Raw genomic sequence first — 26,951 nt, forward strand, 5'->3', positions numbered from 1 at the left:
AGTAAAGGGGAATCCATGTGGCAGGAAAGGGTGTCCAAAAGCCTCCCTATGGCAGGAGAGTGCTTAGCAAGTTCAAGGAACAAAAGAGGCTGGTGAGGCTGCAGCCGAGAGAGGGAGGGAGAGAGCAGTAGAATGCTGAGTTTCTGAGTGGGCAGGGACCGGTGGGCAGGGATTCTCAGTGCAATGGAAAGCATTGGAGGGTCTTAGGCAGCATTGTGATGAGATCTGACTCCTGTGTTTAAAAGATTTCTCAGACTGCTACATCGAGTCTAGGTTGGAGGAGGGCAGAGCGCTACAAGGAGTCCAGCGTGGAGGCGGCTGCATACTGGAGGTGAGGGACGAGGGAGCAGGGAGCAAGAACAAGGGCAGATTCAAGACAAGGCCGTCAAGACGATGGCCACAGATGAGACCGGGGTGACTCGCAAGTGGGTCATCCTGGCTTAAGATCCAGGATCAGGAAAGACAAGTTTCCTCATCGTGAAATTCTTCCAACAAGTGTTTACTAGGCATCTACTATGTGCCAAGCACTAAGCGGGGCACTGAGGATATAGCAGTAAATGAAACAAAGACCCTGCTCTTCTTTACAGGCTCACATTCTCAAGAGGAGATAACACACAAGCAAACAGATAACAGTTCCCCAGAAATCACAGCCTGAGGCAAAAGCTCACAGCTAAGTCTTTATGGGAGAGGGTGCAATTTCAGGGAAGTAAAAGTGAAGGAGAGTAGCAAGTGAGGTAGGGAAGGAAGAAAAGCAAACACATGAGGTATGTTACCAAGATGGCCAGCTTTGCAACAAATACAACTTGTTTCTCATCTCTGCCTCTTAGAGTCATCATATGAAATCACCGCATCTCAAAACAAGCCATTGGACAGCGGAAGGATAAGTAATTAATCTTCAGTCTCTTCCTATCTCCCTCCTCTCGTTGGTTTAAGACCACTGTGCAGGCCATTAACTGCGTGTATTCCTGGGTTGTGTCACCTGGCGCCTTCAGGCAGCCGCCGGGGAAGCCAGAACCTTCCGGGCTCTACTTGGGTCGGACCTGGGTGCTGCAGCTGCCATAGCTCCCACTGAAATAGGTGCCATGGAAGAAACACCTCATCTCTAGGGGAATGAGGGACAATCAGTGATATTAGGGGGTGAAGTGATTGATGGTGGCTTTACTGACGAAGTCGTCACTTAAGGCCTCTCCAGGTTGGAAACAGGACAAGTCCTGGGGACAGATCAAAGCACGCCAGGGAAGGGATCTCCAATAAAGTATTAGTTGAGCAGAGACCCAGAGAAAATGTAGGCAAATGCCACGCAAATACCTGGGAGGAGAATTCCAGACAGAGGGAACAGCAAATATAAAGGCCTTGACTCAGGACTATGCTCAGCTTGTTTGGGAAAATCCAGGAGCCCAGTGTGACTAGGAAATAAGTGAAGAAGAGACTGGTGGGACGACAGACCAGAACGGAGAAAGGTGGATGAGCCTGGTCTGGTGGGGCCTCGCCCGCCATGGGGATGGCACTGGATCCTATTCAGAGAGAAACGAGAAGTCGTTGGATGGTCTTGAGCAGAGCAGTGATGTGACCTGACTGACCCAGCGTGGGAGCAGTGCTCAAAAGTCCTCTCCGCAGGGTCCAGTACAAAGGAGAGCCATCAGGATCTGCGAATGTCCTCAACTGAGAGAGAGGAGTTCCATTTATTGGCTGAGTGGGTAGTTCATGCCTATGATCCTAGCACTTTGGGAGGCCAAGGCGGAAGGATCACTGAGCTCAGAAGTTTGAGACCAGCCTGAGCAAAGCGAGACCCTGTGTCTACAAAAAAAAATAGAAAAATTACCCAGGCGTGTTGCATGAGGGTAGTCCCAGTAACTCACAAGTCTGAGGCAGGAGGATCACTTGAGCCCAGGAGTTTGAGTTGAAGTGAGCTACCATGACACCACTGCACTCTATCTGGGGCAACAGAGCAAGACTCTGTCTAAAAGAAAAAAAAAATCCCATTTACTGAGGTGGGAAGGATAAGACGCGGTGGGGGAGGATGCATGGAACCACGTTCAGTTTTGCATTTCTTCATCCAAGGTGGCTTTGGGGCACCCCAGGGGTGGTGCCTGGAGTTTGAGGAGAGATTGGAACTGGAGATACAAGTTCGGAAGTCACCTGCACATAATTTGAGAGTTGTGGGGCTAGATGAGATTCCCTGGGAAATGAGTATAGCTGGAAAAGAGGTCCAAGAACTAAGCCCCAAAATATTCTGATGTTTAGGAGTCAGGAAGACACAGAAGGTGTGGCAAAGGAGACAGGAGACATTGCTGAGCTAGGAGAACCAAGAGAAAGTGGTGACCAAGAAGCCAAGGAGTGAGTAATCACTGAGTCACTGAGCGTGAGAACCGAGGAATTGAATCAGAGTTCCACGCCTCAGTCTGCAGAACCCTCGGTCTCACGGAGGTGCTGAGGAGTCCCCGCAGGAGTGGGTGGGGGCGAATGTGGTGGGGAACAGGGCTTAGCCAATAAGGTCCCAGGCCTCTCTCTCTGCTTCGACCAGATCTGCTCCACTTTTATCTTTTGGAGTTTCCATGTGAGATTCCTTTGAAGAAAGGATTCTCCTATTTAAAACACAAAACTCTGAAAACTGTTAGAGCACGTTCTGCCACTGGGGAGGGGCAAATGTTGAGAGGGCCCCTCTGTGCAGGGCAGCCCCAGGGAAAGTCTAAAGCTGAGGGTGAAAACCATAGAGCAGATATTTCTAAGGCCTGTGTCAACTGGAAAGCACTTAGATTCTACCCTCTAGGTCCCAGGCCCTGAACAGCAATCTCAGCTCAGGCTCCATCCAGCCCATGCTGTGGTCTGATAATGACCTTGACAGACACCTATGACCTGGCTGGCCATCACACGTTGGCCTGATAACATTTATGTGCCTCTGGGGAGTGGCGTAAGAAGTTTATATTTGATCAAAGTGCTGCCTTGAACTCTTTGACTTTGAAGAGAACTGCTGGACCGAAACATTCACAGTGAGTGAGTCAGAAAACCCTTCCTTCCTCTGCCAGCCCTGATCCCCAGCTTCACAGTGTGCCCGGCCTCAGGCAGTGTCTGGTCAAGGTCTCGTCCATCACTGCCAGCCTCCTACTAGCAGAGAATTTTGCTTCTCTTGGTCAATTTCTAAGTATCCTAAATTTTTCTTGGTTCTTTATATACTGTAATCCCTTTGCCTTCTCTCAAGGTAAAATGTTAACAATTTAAATATCCAAAAATGTTCTTCTTCCCTTAGATGAAACTTTCTAAGCTCTATCAACTTGTATATAGGTCTGGGGAAGAAATACAATGATCTGAAGAAAATCTGAGCTTAGGTGAAGTAACTGTTTTCCTTTAACAAACTCTCATTTCCAATGCAGGATCCAACTGCATGGAAATGGAGCATGACAGGCTGAATTTAGAAATCTTCTAATGTAGATTTTTAAAGCCTGAGGCATAGTCTATAACTCCTGCGTTCTTCTTCCATGACTTTGACCCTATAGTTTATGCGCTGTGATGAAGGACCAAGTACATCTCCATTCTAAGAGAACATTGTAACTCCACATGGTATATAAGAGAAGAGCGTGGTACCATGCCTTAAGATCATGCGCACACACCCAACTAGCTTACCTACTGCAGTGGATATTTGTTGCTCTCTTTTGTACAACATCCTTTCTCTAGACCTTCCTTTGGGGAGTGATCTTTGCCCCACCATCATTCCTGTGGTTTGGTGAGGCTGACCCTTTCCCACCCCCACCCCCTCCCACCGCCCCCACCCCCCCCACCCCCGCTATTGGGATGGACATGAGACCATAGCCAATCAGAGCATTCCATCTGCCAGCCCAGAGATGAATCGGCGAAGGTCACAAAACCAATGGCAATCGGGCCTACGACTTTGTGGAACTGTTGCACAGGGGATAGGTAGTCTCCCTTCGCTAAAACTGGAGTTATAGGGTATTAACTTGGGGCTACAGCATCCATCTTGCCCCCAGGAGGAAGTGCTGAACCTAATTTAGGGCCTACCTAGAGGAGGGCAGAGCAGATGGACAAGAAGGGATAGGGTTCTGGAGTCAACTGTGCCTGAAGTCAGAGACGTGAAATAAATTTCCTTTTTTGATCAGGTAAATTTGAATTGGGTTTTCTGTCACTTGCAACCAAACAAATCTTAAATGATTCATCCTCTCTCCATCTTGACAACTGAACCTTTAAAATGAGGATGTCAAAAACTAGTCAGTATTTCTCAGTGGAGGCACTACTGGCATTTGGGGTAGGACAATTCATTATTGTCCAAAGTGCCCTGAAACTTCATTTTTGCCCCTCCCTCTAAATGCCAGAAGCACCCCTCAGTCTTTGTGGCAACAAAGCATCCATCACCCATTCCACTCCATAGACCACACACACACACACATACTTCCAAACTCCCCCTGGGGAGTAGTACTACCTCCAGCTGTAAACCAGTAAAGTAGAAAATCTCTAAGATCCCTTCGAACCGAGCTGAAATTAGCCATGTCATGTATCAGAAATTAAGTTCCCTAGAGTCTAGCCTTTGCATCAGCTGAGAACAATTTAATCTCTGTGTTCACTTCTTTGTAAAATGAGGACACTAACATATAGCTATATGGGTCAATCTATCAAAGGATTATCAAGATAAATTCTATAATTTGAAATAATTCTAATATAACCTAAAGTGGATCCTTAACATTTCCAAGGAAAATATCCTAAATGCTTTTGAATGCCATTGTTGCATATAATTTGCCCCATTAGACAGTAAAAAAAAAAAACAACAGAAATTATAAGGTGATACCCTAATTTGTCTATTAGTGATTAAAATAAGGATTAAAATCATTTATAAAACTACTCCCTGCAGGCATCATTTTTCTAGATCTCTTTAATTACATCTCCAGCAAGAGTAGTTGGCTGTGGGGGGAGGGCCATTTGCCCAAAGCAATGGGGTGTGTCACTTCCCAAGTGCTGCTGCAAGGGTAACGAGAGCACAGTGAAGTTGATGGCCAGTGGTCAGCTGTGCTCATCCACTTCTCCATGCCAATACGTAGCTCCTGTAATTTCCTACATGTTATTCTTTGTTAGCCAAAACCACAAATGTTAAGTCCACGAATGCCAAGGACCTCCTGTACCATGCAGTGCTAAGGTAGTATGAAAGAATGAAGTTTTAGTGCTGTTTATAATTTATCAGTTTTTAAATCAATTTTTTATGTTACCTTTGTGATCATTGAGAATTTGGGTTTTTTTGCTTTAAGCCAAGTTGTTTTCCCTTCTTGGCAATTTTGTGATCTTCATGCTAATTCTCAAACGGTCTAAACTCTCCACTGGCAAATTTAGATGTGTCAAGAGAGTGGGCCATGTTCCATGTGTTGCCTTTGAAATATGAGCACAATAAGATGACTTCACTTTGCGTGAGTACACCAACCAAATTCAGGCTGGGAAATACAGCCACGACACAGACAGTCCTTTCATCCCGGCTCTCTTCAAAACTGTCATAAATTATTGCTGTTGGATGTATTGCCAGGAGCCTGGGGCCAATTTTCATGTTTAGGAGGATTTGCGGGATATCCTATACCACACTACAGACTCAACTAGCTAACAACGTCTCCTCTCCACCTGAGCCCTTCCGTGGCACACAGCAGTGGCTTTACCCCTTGCAACAAAGCAGTAATTTCATGATTTGAAGGCTGAAAAAGATGTACTACAGAGGTCAGAGAAGTGGTAGAGAAGGGAGAAGTAAGGGGAGGCAGTTAAATCACTTCAGGCTGCATAGAAAGTGGCCCTGAAACCGAGAGTGAAACCTCAATCTTTGGTGCATTCACCTTTGAAGCCAAAAGTTGATAGGAAGACTGGCTCTGAAAGCAGAACCTCATGCCTTCATGAACAGAAAATTCAAGTAATTTCCCCAAATTTCCTACATTAGCTTTGCTTGAAACTACTGCGGTTGCCCTGAATAGTCTCCCTCATCTTCTCTTTATTTCCTTTATCCCCCCCATCTTCATTCCTCAGAGTTAGGTCTTGCAAAGAAACTGAGACTATACACTGACCAAGCCTCATGTGGGGCTGGGGTTCTCTGTGCATTAAAGGAATGAAAGTGTCTCGAATCTTGTCTGTCCCTCCTTTATGCAAAGTAATCACCTCCAGCTGGGCCCAGTTGGTTGAGCAAACGTTCAGTTTTCACATGATTTTGCTGCAGTGCCATAATGAATGTATTTCTTTGATGGAAGAAAGACGCTTCATGAAATAAACTGCTTAAAGATTTGGAGCCGGAGCCGAAACATGGGCTGCTTTGTTCTTACGACAACTACTTCACCATCTAAAACATGTCTCCATTTTGAAGGCTCTGTCTTTTCTCTTCCAGCCACAACCCTCAAGCTACAATAACAGGCTCATGATTTTTTTTTTAGATGCCAAGGTTATGAATACTCTTTTATGAATATTTTCCTTTGAACTCATTTCTCTCAAAGAAGAAAAATACCCCTATGTGTTTCAGGGTTGACAATAATAGGCAAAACATACAAATTGTTCTCTTAGGGGCAGTAAAATGCTCCAAAATGCGCATACAAAAATTCCAAATGCAACATACTGTTATGGAGCACTGTCTTTGCAGCTATAATTTTTAAAAACTAATATTTCTGACCAGCATGAATTATGTAGAACATATTTCAGAGATTAATATCAAAGTTAATACCTTAAAATGTCTCCCTTTATGACATCATGATTGCCTTTCCCATATTAGTTCAAACCCTTAGTGAATATAAGAATAGAATTCAATAAAGAATTCTGTAAAGAAAACCTTTATTGAATTAAGCTGCTTATGTTTTTGTTTTTCCTTTTATCCCATTTCAACATATCCACCAACCTCCTCTAAAAGTAATCCAACTAATGTCAACTCAACAGATTATAATAGATCTCCTATTAATTTCATTCTGCCTCAAAAAGAGCTTATCATTTAGGCTCATAATTATGTGTGTGGTACTGTCAACTAATGTTTAGGCTCCTTATTAAAACTTCTTTTATTCTATTTTAATATCATCAGTTAAACCATTTCTTTTCTCGTGTTAAAAAAAAAAAAATGTGTTTTCCGTGAACTCCTTTCAAATGTTTTCTCTTATCCAAAAGTTAATCCAGAAAATTCGGCTCCCTTTAATCCTGCTTTTTGGCTTAGAGTCTTTGGCCTAGAACCACTCGTGTTGATTTCTGTTATACCCATGCTAATGCAAAAATAGCCTTTACTATGGCAGAGAAACCATTCGACATTGCCTCTGAAGCCTACATTAGGTGAATTGTGGTAGCAATGATTTAAGAATGCATCCCCAGATTGAGAGACTGACCTACAAAAATTTCCAGATAAAATTGTTGCTTTGCATTTGGCATTAAGAATATTCTGCAAAGTTCTTTTCATGTACAGAAGCAATTCTCTATAGTGGTTCCAAGCATAAGCTTTAGAGCCAGACTGCTTGGGTTCAAATCCCACTGTTGCCACGTACTATGTGATCTTGGAGAATACACTTAACTACTCTGAGCATCGTAAAATGAGGTTATTAGTAAAATAAGGCCACCTACCTCATAGAATTATTGTGAAGATTAAGTTGGTAAAAACATATAAAGCATTTATGACTCTGTCTGGTACATAGTTGGCACTCAGTAAGTGTTATCTCTTAATATTACAAACTCATAAAGGCACAATATCCCTTTGTATAACTTTAGAAGCAGATTTGTAAAATATAAAGAAATCCTAGAAAAATCTAATTCTATAAATTTACTAACATGAAATTACAATGTTATATGTATAACATGTAATATATGTAATTCTGGCTATGTTCTTTTATATAATTATCCATAGTCTTCTAGACAAAATTATATTTATCCTTTTCTTACCTGGAAAAGTATGTTTTAGCGAGTAAATTACTTTCCTGGTGGCTTTCATTGTCACTGAACTGAAAGCTGCCGCTGCTTCCCCACTCGGCTTGTCTGTCTCACGCCCTACCCAGCCCTAGCACACGAGCTCAGGGAGTATTTACTAAATGTCTGCTCCGAACACGGAATGCACAGAGAACAGTGGCCCCAACTAACCTCATCCACACGACAGGATCAATTTCCTAATTGTTTAATGGATCAAGTTTGTATTTCTAAATAACTGTTTCCTATTGCCAAAGACAAACTATGAATGCCTGTGTGTTTCCAGAAAACAAATTGCTACGAATAATCAACCAAACTTGAATATGAGATAATTTACCTATGTAAAAATTATCATATTTGTTGTGCTACTACTGTGTTACCTTAATGCTGACTCTAGAATTGACACTCAACAGTCTTTTTCTGTCTTCATCTCAACCCAAGACCAAAACGGCAAATACATGTCTGGTAATTACATAGTTTAACAGAAAAAATAAAAGCCAAAAAATTGTAATACAGTTTGATTATACCTATACGAGAAAAATCTACATTAAAAAATAATAAGACAAACACAAGCCTATGTATCCATAACCTAGGATTAGCAAATGTTAATCATGTGGATAAGTATTAATTATGAATAAATACTCCCTTTTTGGTGATAATATTTCATACTTTTGAGTATATGGAATGAAAAATATGGCAACTTTTCTGGGCTTGAGATCAGTGCTCTTTAGGTTAAATCACTGTAATATTGAGGAGTGAATTGTGCTCTGTCAACTTGCTTGATCAGTCTTTTAGGTAACAAAGGGAAATCAGGAAAGGAAAAAAAATAATTTAGATTATATGCTCAATTTGAGAAAACATTAAAAAGTATATATATTTGAGAATAAAACTGTCAGATATAATCCTTTTATCTTGTGCCTCTCTATTTGAACAGTTAACAACAGTATTAATTTGATAGGCTGAATTTATTTATGCATCTATAACCCTGGGGGGTGTAAACTGCTATGTATGGTGGTATAAAAAATTGAATGCTGTTGTGAAAACATTGTTTTCAGTTTTAAAACACTTGTTCAATTCTAAAACAACTTGTTTCCCTTAAATATAACTGACATTCTACACCAATATATGGGTCAAGAGGAAAAAAAAAAGTATTAATGGGTATTATTCATGCAACAAATGGTGAATTCATATTCAGTGCTGTTAGCTTGATTTTGGAAAAGTTAAGATAGTTTGGATTAGTCTTGCCTAGTTTTTTGTCATGCTTTAAATAGATGCTTCCTTCAGAAAGAGATCACACTAGCCAAGTTAGTTATGTCAGATAGTTAATAATGCTTCTTTATAGCCTTCTGGAGAGCACTATTTATCACCTTTATTATTTTTTCATCCTGGGCTAATGTCAGGATTCCCTGAACTTGTTAGCTTTTGTAAATTCTCCTCACCATTTTTTGAAGTGAGAATTTCTACATGGCTTTGGAAAGTATAGGCTTATTGTCTGATGAAAATCTTTGTATAATGAAGTGAAAAAGTCAGTATCATGCTACCATGAAATTTGTATTGAAAAATTAAAAAAAAAAATCCTTGTTAAAAAAAAAGATATTTATTTTCTGTTTTCCTTACATGTTCCCTTTTTATTTGTAGATGAAAATTAATGAGCAACTTAGGACACAAAATAGTTCTAGGATTCATTGATTTCATATTCACCCACAGAATGAATCTATAGGGTAGGAGTTTCCACACAGCATTTGGCTAGCATCAGATTATTTTAAATGGTGCCTTGACTTTTGAATTTGATGCTAGAAGCAATTACCATAAACTAAATCAGAATATTACAAATGAAGATATTCCAACACAAAGACTTGTATGATTTTGTTTAGATTATCAATGGTTGATTCATCCAAATTTTCTTCATTGTCATCCATGGTGTGCCAGACCTCAGGGAAAGGAGATGGTATCAGATGTAGAACTGGAACACCTAAATCAAAAAGAAGTGACTTATAATTATGTGCATATTTCCAGTGAGTAAACTAGAAAGTATCATTCTTCAAGCAGAGGGAGCTCTGTACCATCTAAAGACAGCTGATAATTCATCACCTTTTATGCACTTCCTTATAGCTTACCCTTGTACTCCAAAATCATTCATCCATTTAACAAATATTTACTCAGTAAATAATTATAGAGCACCTACTATATGCCAGTTCCTATTCTAGGAGTTGAGGTTTCATTAGAGAAAAGGCAAAGCCATGCCCATATACAGCTTACAATCCAGTAGAGAAAGAATTAAGTAAACAAACATAAAACATAACTATTAAAGGTGATAAGGCTTATTGAGAATAATAAAACAAGATAAGGGAATAGAGAACAAGGGGCAGGCAACAGGACCAAGAGAAGGAGTAAAGTTAGAGAAGGGCCTCCTTGAGAAGCTAATATTTATTGTTTTTATCTTATTTATTTATTGGACACAAGATCTCACTTTGTTGCCCAGACATGAGGGCAGTGGCATGATCATAACTTACTACAACCTCAAATTCCTGGGTGCAAGCGATCCTCCCACCTCAGCCTCCTGAGTAGCTGGGACTACAGGCGAGCACCACCACACCCAGATAATTTTTCTATTTTTTGTATAGACGAGGTCTCAGTATGTTGCTCAAGCTGGTCTTGAACTACTGACCTCAAGTGATCCTCCCGCCTCAGCCTCTCAAAGTGCTAGGATTACAGGCATGAGCCACCACACCCAGCTGGAGAATTAACATTTAAGTAGAGACACACCAAAGGGAAAGGAGGCCATGTGGAGATCAGGGAGGAGCATTCCAGGCATCAGCATTAGCAAGTGCAAAGGTCATGAGGTAGGAGTGTGCTTGGCCTGCTTCTAGAATCACAAGAAGGCCAGTGTGGGTGGATCAGAACAGCAGTGGGAGAGAGAAGTAAGAGGTGATATTGAGAGAGAGAACAGAGACAGAAAATGGAGACCATTGTAGGTCATCATAAAGACTTTGGGTCTTATTCTATGTGATGGACTTAAAGCCACTAAAGCTTTAAAACAGGAAAGTGGCATTTGATTTACATTTTTAAAAAGATGGCTTTAGCTCCTACACAGAGAATAGAGAAGAAAGAACAAAAGCTGGAGACCAGTTGGGAGGCTACTGCACGAGTCCTTAGGTTGATTTAGGTGCCTATCAAGTTTATTGCTTCCTTATTGACCAGAAAATGCCAGAGTTACACAAAGTGTGAGAATACAATCTAACTCTATGAAAGGGAAGGCAGGATGTCAGTGGGGTGTGAGCTTTCACAAATATTCTAGGTGTAGGAAAAAGATAAGGGTGCCCTCAAGGATTTGGAATGACTTTTATGAGGAAATGGAAGCCATGATGGATGCCTTCACATGATGGATAATTTAATTAATCAATTTATTAAATTTAACGGTTCTTCAAACTTCCAGATTGTTGCAAAACAGGGAATAGGAATTATCATTAAGTTCCAGTGCTGCATCTCAGTACTATACTTAGATACCACCTTGAAAATCTACAACTGAATGTGTGTAAGATGTGGATGTGGGACCAGGGAAAGGGCAGGATTAAGGATGACTCCAAGGAGTCTGGCCTGAGCAACTGGATAAATGTAGACCGTCTGCTGAGATGGGCAAGACTGGATGAGGGGCACTCACTTTCGGGCCCATCATTCCTTCATATCAATGAACAATGCTGAGCTCTGCCATTTCATCTGATAACCCGAAGGAGTGGCCTGGTAAGGTGATGTTAAAGCTTAAAAGGTTTCATCTGAAATGTTGCATCTTAAGATGTTGCACCTGGTGTCAATAAAGATCAGGTGAGGGAGTGTCTGGACTTCTTTCCTCCCATTCAATTTGGTTTAAGCATCTGACTTCTAGTTTACAGGCATATGATCAGAAGACACATATTAGTGAAAGCTTATTTATAGCATAACATATACAGTTCTGTTTTAAAGAAAGGTACTCATTCAAATTAATTTTATTGTCTTTTAAATTTTTAGGATAGTTTTAGATTGGTTCAGATTGTTTTTTTTTTTTTTTTTTTTTTTTTTTGAGACAGAGTCTCACTCTGTTGCCCAGGCTAGAGTGAGTGCCGTGGCGTTAGCCTAGCTCACAGCAACCTCAAACTCCTGAGCTCAAGCGATCCTCGTGTCTCAGCCTCCCGAGTAGCTGGGACTACAGGCATGCACCACCATGCCCGGCTAATTTTTTTTTCTATATATATTTTTAGCTGTCCATATAATTTCTTTCTATTTTTAGTAGAGATGGGGTCTCGCTCTTGCTCAGGCTGGTCTCGAACTTCTGAGCTCAAACGATCCGCCCACCTCGGCCTCCCAGAGTGCTAGGATTACAGGCGTGAGCCACCGCGCCCGGCCGGTTCAGATTGTTAATATCTAAATTTGGCACGATCTTTAAAGAAGGATGATCTTAGTGATTCAAAGTGCACCAATTATTATTCATGTTTAATTGCCTTCTCAAATGTATGCAGCAACTGAAGTGTATGCAGAAACCTGAAGAGTTTCACTGCTGAAGTGAGAGGTATCTGATGGCACCAGAAAGCTAAATAAGGTTTGGAAATGAGCCAGGCCTGAACAAAAAATTGATCTACTCTTTTAAGAGTGGATAGGTGGGCAGGGCACATTGGCTCATGCCTGTAACGATAGCACTCCGGGAGGCCAAGACGGGAGGATTGCTTAGCTCAGGAGTTCAAGACCAGCCTGAGCAAGAGTGAGATGCTGTCTCTACTAAAAATAAAAAATTTAGCCAGCCATCGTGGTGCATGCCTCTAATCCCAGCTAGTTGGGAGGCTGATGCAAGAGGATAATTTGACCCCAGGAGTTTGAGGTTGCAGTGAGCTCTGATGACACCACTGCACTCTACCTGGGGCAACAGAACAAGACTGTGTTCCCCCCTCCCCCCGCCAAAAAAGAGCAAATAGGTGACATGTAGTCTTTTAATTTCAAAATGCACATAAAATACAATAAATATGATAGTTTAAAAAAGTGCACATACACACACACACACACACACACACACACAATACCTCTTCTTAAAAATGGAATATGGTCATCCTGAATCACACCTCCAAGACCATAATTCCGGAAATACTGCCTCTCCGAAGAGTAATCCTTGAGCACACCCAATTCATGAAGTTCATGTTCTGTAGATGACAATTACACAGTAGATGAACATCTATTTTTATCTGATGAAAACTCAGAATGTATCCTTCCTTGAGGAGTTTGAAATCTGAGCATACTTGGCTATAATTCTTAAAAGATTATGCAACAGTGAGCATGGCCACACCTATGACAATAAACATCTGGGTTGAATTTGGGTGTGTACATTTTGAAGTAAGAGGAGAGAAGAGTCACACATGGCTCTAGCCCTACAGGTGAGAACCTCCTTAGAAGTAGAAACTCAACAGAACAATGGAGAGATAGAGAATGAGAAAACAAGAGGGAAATGGGGGAAAAACACAGGTGTAGATGCCTCTAAGGCCAAGATGCTGCACGAAGAATCCCTTAAGATGAGACATGGGACTTAAAAGGGAAATATTCAAACATAATAGGTATATTAAGGTATAAGCTATAGGTGATACACAACCATAATAGTATATCAAGTGACCACTCTATAGGAAAGGGATACCTATTGTGACCTACATCAGTGGTTCTCAAAGTGTGATCCCTGACCAACATCAGCATCACCTGGGAGCTTGTTAGAAATGCAAATTATTTGGTCCCACTTCAGACTTATGAACATTCTTGGGGTAGAGCCCAACAATCAGTGTTAACAAGCCTTCCAGGTAATTCTGAGACACACTAAAGTTTGAGACCCACTGGCCTGCATAACCCCTGTGTTATACATTACAAGATGACAAAGGATCACATGAATATTATAATACAACCAAGTGAAACTAGGATAGCTGTTTATTTTTTTAATTGCTAAATTTAAAGGGTGAAACTGGATCAACTACTAAGCAAGCATATGTATTAACAATATGATTATAGGAACAGTGAGAAAGATCTAATTACCACCAAAAACAACATTCTCGTCTATTTATTGATACCTACAATTCCTTTACCATAGCATACAATTTTTCTTACACAGTTATAGATATGGTTTGAGATGTAAATACCAATAGGTAGGGCAGCACAATGGGTTAAAATTGCACTAAAATTGCAGTAAAAGTGTTATTGATAGAAAATATTTTCTGTCTCTTTAAACTATCCCCCACTCCTTTTTGAGAACTCAAACCTGCACCCCTACCTCAGGCCACTGGTTGGGAGGGGCAGAGGAATGTCCTTTGTTCTTTGTGCTATAGGAGATGGCTCAGCTGGAACCCGCCAGGCAGAGGTCTGAGTGGAGGTCAGGTGATGGGACAGATCAGAATCATTAACTGCAGTTGAACAGCAATTGCTTGTAGCTGAATGGCCTCCCTTTAAAAGCTTTGTATTTCTGCTTATGCATGGGAATTTGGATTTTGAGATAGAAGTCTGCCATTTTCCCCCTTTGCAAGCAAAGTAATACACTTCTCTTTCCTTCTCCTCAAACCATTTATTCGTGTTCTTCTGATGCAGCCTCCAGGACAAGTGCCAAGCTTTCCGTAACAGTCTGGCCTAATCTACTGCCATTCATTTGACTCTAAATCTTCTTTTAAACAGCTCTTGAAGGATCTGGCTTTCTCTTCATTCTGATCTCTCACTTCTTTGGAAAATTGGCAGAGATTGTACTAGATTTAAAAGACAATAATGCCTGGATAAGGCAGAAAATAGATGATGACAAAGACAGAGATGGAAAAGAAAGAAAATTTAAAGGATATCTTTTGGTATCATTAAAAGAACATAACATTCATCATTAGCCAACATGCTTTGCTGAGTAAAGTTTTCCCTAGAAATGCCTTCCATATGCTTCAAACAGAACTCTAGGAAAATATTCTGAAACCATTTCTCAGGATATGGAAACTGAAATGTAGTATTGTATGTTTCCACTTCAAAATATAGTTTCATGCAGGAAAATAAACTGGGCCTACTTAATGAAGATGAATAGGAATAATAAATCAATAAAGCAAGAAAAAAAGCTAGTAAAGTATATTACACATTTAACTCAAACACTTTAATTATAAATTTTGAATTTTAAAATGTAGTATCTGTCAATAGAAAGAAACTATATTTTACCCTTTAATAACAGTGGTACTTACCAATTGCTTGAAGTCTATGAAACCATCTGGCAGAGTTTGGAAAAAAATTGGGAAATGTTGGGTTTGGAGCTCCAATTAAATCCAATAAGACCAATAAATCCTAAGGAAGAAAAAATATTGTTTAATCACTATCACCAAAGAGTATTTCCTATTCATCAACAGGGAAAAACAATCAGTGAAAACTAACTGCATATCAGAAATTGAGAATAATATGGGGAGTTGCATAAATGAACAAAAGATTTAATAACATATGCTAATCATTTTAGAGGACTTTTCAAATCTCACTTATGCAATGTGGACAAATGGCAAAGTGTTGATTCTTTGTGTATGTAACTCCAAAAGCACATCATTAAGCATAAATTAGAAAGAAGATGTCTGGATAAATATTTCATAGATTTAAAAAGAATATATTTCCTTTATTTTCAGATGGGAGTCCTCACCTGTTTGATCTTCTATTCTATTCCAATTAGCCATTTTTTCCTTAATCTATAATGACACAATTCCCAAAAGAGAGCACTTGGATAGTAACTAGTTATTAATCAAGCAGCATCTATAAAATTCCTTGTATAGGAGATATATGACATTGTGTCTATGGATCTCCATTTTCTTATATATCAAATGAGGAGCTCAAACTAGCTGATCTCTAAAAGGTTTCTTCTGGTTATAACCCTCTGTAATTAAACCAGTGTTCCTTAACTTGTTTGAGTCATAAAACAGCAGGCTTGAGGACTCCCTAAAGACTACCCCCCAGATTAAGACTCCCTGATTTCTATAAGTGAAATAATGTGGGGGTAAATATCTAGCATAGATCCTGACACATAGTAGATAAATATTTCAGAGTCTATGATTCTAAAGACATAGTATGTATAAATTCATGAACGATAAATATATTCATTTGAAGAAAATTAGGCTTGTTTGAAATAGGAACATATGCATGAGGTTGGATAGGCTACTAAGAGCTTGTTTCTGGGGGCAAAAATGTGGAATCACTGTGGATTCATATATTTGGACTAATAAATAAATAACTTTGTTCAGCAGCCAGGTTCTCCGAACCCTTTTTGGCCACTTGGGCACACATGAATGAATGAGGTGCTGACCACATTCCCGTGACCACTATGAGCTGCCACTGGGCAACAGGAGGGAGAGAGTGCCAGTAGGAGGTGTGTTAGAGTCATAGAAGACACTGAACATGGCCACGTGCACTTACAGGGTGAAGGTCAGTGATAGGCAAAGAGCACGAAAGAGAGGAGGGGTTGGGAATAAGCAGTCGGTTCACGGATGGGGGTCAGGCATGGATGGAGGCACTGGGAAGAATAAAGTCTCAAGAGGAGCATGAGGTTCCAACCTGGGGTTAATGAGGACTTGGGGACTGAGTAAAGATCAAATATGGAAAGAGAGTCAGAGCAGGGAGAGGAATCAGGGGTGGGTATGGATTGTAGGTCCAGGAATGGGGGAGCAAGCAAGGCTTACTTAGTAATAATAGCAGGGTTTTAAGGCAGCATCAAAATGTCCCCATCCCCATGTCAAAAATACCACATCAAAACCAACACATCAAAATATCATACACACTCTGGGGTTACTATAATGTTGTGAAGCCACCGAGGAAATTCTTCACTCCCACCCCCTCTTAGTACACTTCCCAGGACCTCATGCTCCTCAGACTTTAAAAACGCCTCTGAGAAGGGGTTTGCTCTCTCTACCTCTATGCAGTACTGGGGGAATGTGCTCCCATTGGACCCAAATGCATCTGATGTTTCCTTAATCTGATTTTTTTACATCATTTTAATTAAGCTCAAACATGGCTTCTAACCCAGAGTCATTCTTTTTAGTTCTGGGATTCCTCAAAAACTCAATGCCTGCCAAGGAATGTTCTATTATAAACATTCTGCTCCAAGGATGCCATGGCATTATTAGGTCTTTATTGGCTTTAGCAACCTCTTCCCTGGAGGCAGAGCCTGCAGCTGCAGCGCCATGGAAATTACACAGACTAACCATGCCATGCAGTTGGTTGGTGTCTCTTGCTCCCGGTGGGTGCGGGGTCGATGCCATCTTTGCAGCTAAGTGTCGAGACCCATAAAGGGAATCTTGAGGAGACCAGTGAAGAAAAGCCTCTTCCCCATCAAAGAAAATCAGCTGGAGTGAAAGATCTGGCTTGGAGTCTGAAACATTCTGGTAAAAAGAACAATAAAAAGATAGCAAAAATGCTGTGATGATTAAAAAATAGCACACTTTCCTATTAACTGGGCAAAAAGATAGATGTGCCATGAAGAAAGGAAGATACCCAAGCAAGTGAAACTGTGCCAACATTTATTTCTCACCATTTCCTCACCAAAAATCATCACACCTCCCAGCATCTTCACCCATATATATCACCTTTTCCCACTTCCTCTGAAAATAGGAGTCTTACAATTTTTTGTTATTCATCAGAGAACTTTGAAACTACAAAATTGCTATGATGGGATGAACAATGTGATATGCCACCCAGTTCCTCTGCAGGAGGGTGTGTTGTCCTAGCTGCTGGGAAAGCTGTTAGTCACTTTAGGAACTGCCTTGGCTGCTTCTCCTGGGAGTGTCCCGTATCCAATGGCTGACCTGCATAGGTCCTGGGGACTCTCTAAATGGCCACTATACCTCCAGAGTTCCCCAGGGGTTGGCTAGGCTGTTGTTGATCCTATATTGCAGCTCAACTTCTCCCTCTGCCCAACCCCATTTCTTTCCCCTCCTTGCCACCAGTGTTGATCCAAGGCCACTCCCTAATAAACGACCTGAATGCTAAACTCCACATCTGAGTGCACTTCCTAGGGAATCCAGCCTAAAACAACTGCAACTCCTTCTTGCTTCTCACCTTATTTAAGTCTTCAGTTCAGACTTAAATCTCCCCTAGGAGCTTCAGAGACACACAGAATAATAATTTTAGCCTTTCCCTTGAAAGAGCCTACATATACTTCATTTGGGTCAGGGAGAGATAAAACAAATACATGAGAATGTCAAAATGTGCCAAGGGCCACAAATGTCACATAAAAGTCCTCTGGAAATTGGATGGAATGAGAAGTGGAATGCTTGAGATGTCAAGAAAGGTGTTATGAAAGAGTATTTGAGCAGAACTAAGAAGGGTGAGCAGGATCCTGATTGATTTTCCACTAACAACTCTTACCTTTCAGATTAGTCTGGGACTCTAAGCCCCATAATCCTTCAGTCCCACCAGAAACCCTAATCTATTGCATCTTTCACCTTTTCACAGTCCTTCACCCTCACAATGTCCTCACTTCACTCCATGTTTAGCTTAAATTCCAGTCAATCATTCTAATCACTCCCTTGCATACGCCCTCAACTCCCTCGCCTCTCTCTGGCTTGGTCAAATTGTCATGGCAAAAACATAACTTAGGTCCATCTTTCTGCCTACTTTGTGCCTGCACTCATGCAGCTAAATCTAACTAGAGAAAAATATTCAGATATTTTTCTGGTCTTGCTTAAAATATGTGACCACAAACTTCAGATTGGCCTTTCGTGTTGACTGGCAAGTATTTTCTTAGTTCATTCACTCTTGCATCTTCTGGTATTTCATATTCCTCCTCTCTCTAGCACCTCACCCATCCTCACTCCCAACGGATGACCTTGATTTCTTCTTGACATGCTCATATTAGATGCCAGTCTCTCCACTTGCGCACAAAATCCTATTCCCTCCCATCTGCTCAAGGACACTGTTCTAGCCAATACCATTTCTCTCCTACATCATTAATTTTTCTCTCTGCTGAATAATTTCCATGAGCCTACAAACATGCTCTTGCTTCTCTTACCTTAAAATGTTTGGCCCTACTATCTGCACCAGATACTGCCCTATTTGTTTATTTTTTGCCCCATCTAGAGCAAAACTCCTTGAGGGAATTGTTTACCCACATTGTTTCCAATTCCCCTTCTTAACCCTGCCCCAGTCAGGCTTTATCTTCACCTTCTCCTGCAACTGCTCTTGTCAAGGGCACCAGTGGCGTCTACATTGCTACCAATGGTCAACTCTCAATCTTCATCTTTCTTGGCTGTGGGCAGCATTTGACATAGTGGATCACTCCCTCCTGGATACAGTTTCTTCATTTGGCTTCTAGGACACCGTATTCCCCCTACCTCAGTCAGCACTGATGGTTCCCTTCACCCTTTCCTCTTAGTGCTGGAGAGCACCAGGACTTGCTCCTTGGTTCTCTTCTCTGTGCACACTCACTCCTTTGATATCTATTCCTGAGGCTTTAAATTATGTACATATATACACACACACATGATATAAACAATATAAACATATATATACACACAGATATATATATATCAACAAAAATTCCAAAAAATTTATTTCCAGCCCTGACCTCACTCCTGATCTCCAGACCTATATATTTGATTGCCAAATGAACATCTCCACACAGATGTTTATAGACATCTCAAACATAAAGTGTCAAAACTCACCTCCTGATATTCCTCCTGAAATAACCTGCATTACCAACAGTCCCCTTAGCTAGATTGATGGCAACACTACCCTGCAGTTACTCAGACCAAAAACTGCTGGGGTTCTCTCTCTCTCTCTCTTTCTCTCTCCATATATACACACACACCCCTCAATCCAGTTCATTCTGCTTCTGCAAACCTATTTTCCACCATTCCTCACCACGTGCCTCTCTTTTTAATTTGCTTTGTCTTTTTTTTTTTTTTTTTGAGACAGAGTCTCACTTTGTTGCCCGGGCTAGACTGCCGTGGTGTCAGCCTAGCTCACAGCAACCTCAAACTCCTGGGCTTAAGCAATCCTTGTGCCTCAGCCTCCGGAGTAGCTGGGACTACAGGCATGTGCCACCATGCCTGGCTAATTTTTTTCTATATATATTTTTAGCTGTCCGGATAATTTCTTTTTATTTTTAGTAGAGATGGTGTCTCGCTCTTGCTCAGGCTGGTCTCGAACTCCTGACCTTGAGCGATCCTCCCGCCTCAGCCTCCCAGAGTGCTAGGATTATAGGCGTGAGCCACCGCGCCCGGCCTGCTTTGTCTTCTTTGAGCCTAATTTATCTCTGTGGTCAAACTCTCCAGATACTATAGCACTTTTGCCTCTTGTGAGTCTGTCTGGTTTTGTTTTTATGGATGTACTCCTCCTGGAGCCCTCTCCTGCTACCTCCAGCCTGGGCTGGCTCCTAGACCTGCTGCTCACCTGTTCTCTTAGGTCTCCCCTCACACAATCACCCTAGCGACTCCCTCTGCCTCTCCCAAATGGGATTGCCAGAGACCCAAACCCCATGACTCTCTCTTCCATGATTTATTCCTTGATTTTGCTGGAGCATATCTTTAAGCAACTTCTAAAAAAGAAACAGTATATGGGAGTGAAAATCGTTTAGACTTATGTCTGAAAATGTCTTCATTCTAGTCTTCTATTTGATTTGGCTGGGTATGAGGATTCTAGGTTGCAAATTATTTTTATTTAAAATATTTCAGGCACGATTTCATTGCATTGTTTTCTAGCTTCCAAGGTTTCTATTGAGAAGTCCAATGCCATTCTCAAAAAAATAATAGTTTTCTTGTTTTGCTTTGTTTTGGTTTTGGATTTGTTTTTTGGAGACAAGGTCTTGCTCTATCGCCCAGGCTAGAGTGCAGTGGCATCATCATAGCTCACTGCAACCTCCAACTCCTAGGCTCAAGCCATCCTCCTGCCTCAGCCTCCCAAGTAACTGAGACTACAGGCAGATGTTGCACACTAGGCTAATTTTTTCTATTTTTTGTAGAGACAGGGTCTCACTCTTGCTCAGGCTGATCCCAAACTCCTGGCCTCAAGCAATCCTCCCACCTCAGCCTCTCAAAATGCTAGGATTACAGGCATGAGCCATTGCACCTGGCCTCTCAATAGTTTTTATATGACCTATTGGAATTCTTGGAATGAATCTCCAGAAGTAATATCACCTCTTTTTTATCATTGTTCCTTTCTCAAGAAAAGTGATTTCTTCAACTATTTTACTGATTTTTTTTTTAAATCTTGAAAACAAGGCCGGGCGCGGTGGCTCACGCCTGTAATCCTAGCACTCTGGGAGGCCGAGGCAGGTGGATCGCTCAAGGTCAGGAGTTCGAGACCAGCCTGAGCAAGAGCGAGACCCCGTCTCTACTAAAAATAGAAAGAAATTATATGGACAACTAAAAATATATATAGAAAAATTAGCCGGGCATAGTGGCGCATGCCTGTAGTCCCAGCTACTCGGGAGGCTGAGGCAGTAGGATCGCTTAAGCCCAGGAGTTTGAGGTTGCTGTGAGCTAAGCTGACGCCACGGCACTCATTCTAGCCTGGGCAACAAAGTGAGACTCTGTCTCAAAAAAAAAAAATAAATAAATAAATAAAAAATAAAATCTTGAAAACAGAATTTTTAATTTCCAAGAGCTCTTTCTTATTCTGTGATTGTTCTGTTATTGTAGCACTCTGTTTTTGTTTCATTGATAAAACTTCTCTTATCTCTGTAAGGATATTAAAAATCGTGTCCTTTAAATTATTTTCAGCTCCTTGTACTCTATTTCCTCCCACCTCATTTTTCAATTTTTACTATTTGTTTTGCTTTCTTCCAGTCAGTGTTTTCACTGAGGATCACCAAGTGTCACTGTCTGGGATTTTTCTGCGGGGTGATTCACATTCTCTGGAGAAGCCTCCTCCAGTTTCCCATCTAATGGGCATACACTGGCAGTTGGCTTTCTGGTGCTGGAGATCTCACTGTTCAATGTGTAGACTTTAGGCTAATCTCCCCAACTTCCATGGGGCACCTCACTATTGCCCTCCTATATGCCTGGTGTCCCCAAGTCCAGAACCTCCCTGGTTCAATTTCTCTGCAAAAATATTCTCTCAGCTCCTGCAAAGGCATAGGTGGGGCACTTGCCTACCTGCCGGGGGTGGGGTGGGAATCTCTCATCTATATATCTACTCCTTATACAGACGTATAAACACTCTCTGCTCCAGCCCCTGCCTCAGCTCTGCCTTCCTGTGCATCGCGCACCTCCAGTCCCTGAGCCTTTCCAGGATTCCGTCAGGGGACCAGCTGGCTTTTTCCATTTCCTCCCCCCTCCCAGAGAGTGTGACTTCTCTCCACTCTGATATGTCATTTGCCATTTCTCCATCCACCTTCTCTCTTCATACTGTGGTCCCCATTAATAGATGTTCTCTAGTTTCTTCAAAAATGGAGTTTTCCTCATTGTTTTAAGGGTGATATCATGAAAAGGAGAACAATCACCCGAAAACTAAGTTATTTTTGTATGCCAGTTATTTCAGTTGTCTTCACGTTGCTCATTTATTATACTACAAGAAAATGACATGGAAATAACAGCCATTGGAAATCCAGCAGGTGGCAGGGGGGAGCAGGGGATGGGTAAATTCACACCCAATGGGTACAGTGCACACTATCTGGCTGATAGACACACTTATAACTTTGACTCAAACAGTACAAAAGCAATTTATGTAACCAAAACATTTGTTCCCCCATAATATTCTGAAATAATATATATATATAAAAGTACAGTTTATTTTGCTTTGATTCTCCCATAACCCGTGACAACATTAAACGGAGGATGTGTCTGGGCAATATACACGCACTCAGGGTTTAATAAGTATTAAGTAACTAAACAGATTTTTCATTAACAAAAGGTGTAAGGTGCATACTTCAGTAGAAGCATTCTAAGCTTCCAGTTATTTAAAGGGCCTTGACTAGTTCCAAAGCTCTAGCTCCAAATCAGACAGCATAGTCACAGAACACGAGAGCAGAATGAGGACCATTCTGCTCAAGCCCATGGCAGAGGCAAAAGGAGGTATTAATAGTTTTCATCTCCTGTAGGCTTGCTGGTTCGGGTGCCACATTGAAATTTCAACACCCAGGTGACTCCAGCGCTCAGTGCAACAATTTCCCTTCATTCTGTTTTCTTAGCATCAGTTTACTTAGCAGTAGACTGTTGTGGGTACTGATCCTGAGTCCCATGAGGCAATCTGCTGTTTTTGCTTCTTTTCAGGGTTAGCAGGAAAATAGCCATGGCCTTCAATTTCTAATAACTCAGCCTAGTACTTGAGTGGCCTGATTTGTGAAGGTCTTCATGGTAATACTATAAATGCCTAGTTACCAGTGCTCACATAGTCACTAAATTACCTGCAGTCTTTGCCCATCCAATGCTATATCAGTTAGCCAATGCCACAACAATATCATGTAACAAATCACCCCAAACTCAGGGACTTAACAACTACATATCCTCCCAGAACATATAAGCTGTGTGGGTCAGCTGGGGAATGACTGATCCGGGCTGGGTATGGCTGGAGCAGCTCTGCCTCCCCCTGCAGTCAGCAAGGCAGGCTCTGTTCCACGTGTCTCTCGTCCTCCTGCTGGTGCTGGTGGCCAGCTAGGGCATGCCCTTCTCCTGGTAATTGCAAAGACACAGGAGAGCAAGCCTGTGCTTGTGTCACGTCTACTAACATCCCATCGGCCAAGGCAAGTCAAATCACCATGTCCAGAGTGAAGGGGAGAGGAAGCACAACTGGCTACGGTGGGAAAGCACGAAGCACAACTGGCTACAGAGGGAAAGCACAGCAAAGTTACAAGGCAAAGGATGTGGATGCCTTATATAATCCTATTACTGGAGAGAGAACATGAGGGAAAGAACTGGAAATAATTCAGTCTACTATCCAGCCGCCTTCCAGGTCAGCTTCCACCACCACCTACCCATGACAACTGAAGAACTGAAAAGAACTCCTTAATATAAATTTAAAGTATAACTGGAAGAATAAATCTGATACTCTCAAAGTTTGCATTCAAAAACAGCCCTTTTCTAAAATTCTCCACTTCATTGTTTACCTTTAATAGAAAGGATAATTAAGAGAATGTGTGTGTTGACTCAAAATTTTTTTAATGGTGACCCCCAACCAACAACTCATTCAGGCCTTTCTATTTCTGGCCGCCAACAGCGGGTCTAAGCTACGTGGGAAAAGCTAGAGGAGCTCGCCGAGAAAAAACACAACCACAACACCGAACAGTGCCTTCAAGTCATACTTCATTTCATTTCACATCCTTATACTGGAAACGCAAATATGAAAAATTAAACTTTTATATCAGCTTTCAAACTCCCTCCCCCAATTGCTGGGGAAGGGCCCTGGTTAAAAGCAGGGCAGAGCATGGGACAAAGGCATTACAGAAGGTTCAAAAAACAAAACAAAACCAAAAAAAAAAAAGTGAAAAGGAGACTGAGAGGGTATAAACAATCCTTGCTTTCTTCAAGTACATCCAGCAAAAATGGAACCAAATATCTCTATTACTTCCATTACAAGATAAAACTTTTACTTCTTTACCGCTATTATAACCCAAGGCTGGACCCTTCATAAAGCTATGAGAGGGAAACAAGGCGTGTGTTGCCTGTGAACAAAGTTTTTTGTTTTTGCTTTGTTGTGTTTACTTGGTTATGAGTGATATCAGAACAAAACGTTTTCATCTAATTTAGCACTTTTTTCCGATATACACTTAAGAACAGAGACTGAAATAACATCTGAGAGTCCCAGAAGTATTTTGAGCTGAGGGCATAACAAAAGCTCTGCTATGCTACATAAAATGGAGCCGAGATTCACAGATAATAACAATAATGCATTTCTGCTTCATGTTTTTCATCTTGATAGGTCTGAATTACCCACTCTCTGAAGTAGCAGAGCAAAGCAACTCCCTCCCCGCTACTCAAGAGCCACCATCTCTCAGATCAGAAGGTTGTGATGTTTCATGGCCTTATAAGCAAGAAGAAATAAACATAGTTCTCATACTTATGACTGAACCAACCTTCCTCCTTCATTTTTGGCAAAGAGATGCTTACTTTAATGTGTATTCAAGGCTGGGAAATCAGGTGCCCATTAATGAATGCACTGCCACATATCTTAGGTTTATTGCCCCTGGTTGACATTTCAAATTGTGTCATCTTCCAGTTAATATTCATTCAACCTCATATCATTTTGCAACAAATGAGAATAAAAATGTACCAAAAGTCTTCATGTCTAAATGGCCTCCTCACTCCCCCAAGGATTCTAGAATTCACTCTGAGTTGCTGCTAATATATTTTATCCTAGGAACCAACAAGCAGAAAACAGGTACCTTCAAGGAAAGGAGTTTCTTGTCTAAGGCACGGGCTAGTTCCAACATCATTGCGCACGGCACGGCTGAATCTGTGGCTCCCACAAACACTCTGTTGTCCCAATGGGCAAAATACTTGGAGTCATAGTGGCAGGCGAGGACCAAGTGCCTTTTTGCAGTGGGATTGAGGGTGCTGATGATATTCGAGAAAGACCGGTACCCGTAGGGCGTCTGACTCAAGAAGGTGTCTACTTCCAAGACCCAGTCGGCCTGGAGCCTCTGAATTCGTCGCATGATGTGCTGATCAAAACAAAAACCAAAATGTCAGATCTACACAAGCAGTTTTCATTTATTAACTATGGTTTTAAAATTTTATATGATGCTTTTTAAGTTAAAATTGCAGTACATGCTGATTGTAGTAATAGCAATAATGTTGCTATTAATGGCTTTGTAATTAATAGCATTTTTCCTGTTTATAGGAAACGCTAATCCTCTTCCTCTCCCGAACTTTTCCCTTACCAATAAATCCTGGCCACTTGTTAATATTAACTAGTGTTAATAGTTCTATGTAGATCTTTCCACATATCTTCTCCTTGCTTGTACAAAACTATACTGGCATACAAACATATATATTTGGCAGAGGGGTATATGTTTTTATAGAAAAAGAATCCTACTTTACACATTATTCTGCCCCTTGCTTTTCTCACTTAACAATATTATAATATTATGGACATGTCCATAATTTAGGAGATAGAGACCCAGTTCAGTAATACTAACGTCCACTTTTAATATTTCTAGGAGGCTATGAAGACATGTTTGAGAAATCACATACGCCCGGGTCATGCGGGTCTCCACCTCTACGCTAAGCTCTTCGAGGGCAAGAACTGCAAATGGTAGCTCTTTTTGTACCAAATGCATAGCATGTGCCCAAGTCCACCAAATGCTTCATATGTAATGATCACTAACAAAAGATAGTAATGCCCACCTGCTAAGGATAATGTATTACAGACAGCCCCCATAACAAGGGATGGTTGGAGGATATTTGAGATCTCTGCTCACTGTAAGAATCAATAAGCAACTCCGAACCACAATGACATAACAAGCAGCTTTCCCTCTGCACTCAAGGCAGGTCCAGACCCACTGAAAATGCTGGTAAAAATAAAATACAATTTCTTTCCGCATCTTTCCTGGTCACCTTGGGCTTTATGGGCAATGCAGTGGCTGATGGAAGAAAGCAACATGTAAAAAAGTGGCACCACTGCAGGAACTGAAAGTATCTTCTTTATGACCCCAGAATTCGTGGGTGAGTTCATTGCGGGTTCATTTGCCTTTTCCCAACCTTATTTTCCCTTGGCCTCATTTTTCTTTCTTGCTGTGTTCCGTTTTTTCAAATATTGTAAGTTGCCTTAAATTATTTTCTAAAAAGTCAAATGGCAAACTATCAAAATAACTAATAATTTGTCCAACGATTAACATCCAGTAGGGATGGACCTTAAGGATGATAAATGAATAACTGGAAACTAATAGGAGCTTTCCCCCCCAAGGAAATACAGTATTTTCTATCCTAGCCAAGTCTCCTGTGGCCTGCCACTCACTAATGTGACATGACACGTAGGCAAGGGCCTTGGAAAAACTGCAGCAGGAAGCTTCCATGGAGAGGGAGACTGAACAAGGGGGAGGACACTGCTTCTACAGTCAGTTCTGCAAAAGCCAAATAAACAAATGATTCCCCAGCTGTTCACTCCTTGCTTTTTGTAGCAGATGGACT

The 26,951-nt window shown here is 41.3% G+C and overlaps 1 protein-coding gene across 1 annotated transcript in view; it reads right to left on the bottom strand.

Moving 5' to 3' along the window:
• Window positions 1-9,485: 9,485 nt before the first annotated feature.
• The window catches only part of QPCT (glutaminyl-peptide cyclotransferase), a 30,534-nt gene continuing 13,068 nt past the window's right edge, over window positions 9,486-26,951 (bottom strand). Inside the window, exons 3-7 of the mRNA XM_069494653.1 lie at window positions 25,205-25,483; window positions 17,091-17,267; window positions 15,099-15,198; window positions 12,945-13,061; window positions 9,486-9,868 (exon numbers count right to left, since the gene is read on the bottom strand). Coding sequence (XP_069350754.1) covers window positions 9,723-9,868; window positions 12,945-13,061; window positions 15,099-15,198; window positions 17,091-17,267; window positions 25,205-25,483 — 819 coding nt within the window. The 3' untranslated portion in view covers window positions 9,486-9,722. The remainder of the gene's footprint in view (window positions 9,869-12,944; window positions 13,062-15,098; window positions 15,199-17,090; window positions 17,268-25,204; window positions 25,484-26,951) is intronic.

This window comes from Eulemur rufifrons, chromosome 19, assembly GCF_041146395.1.
Source record: "Eulemur rufifrons isolate Redbay chromosome 19, OSU_ERuf_1, whole genome shotgun sequence".
Taxonomy (NCBI): domain Eukaryota; kingdom Metazoa; phylum Chordata; class Mammalia; order Primates; family Lemuridae; genus Eulemur; species Eulemur rufifrons.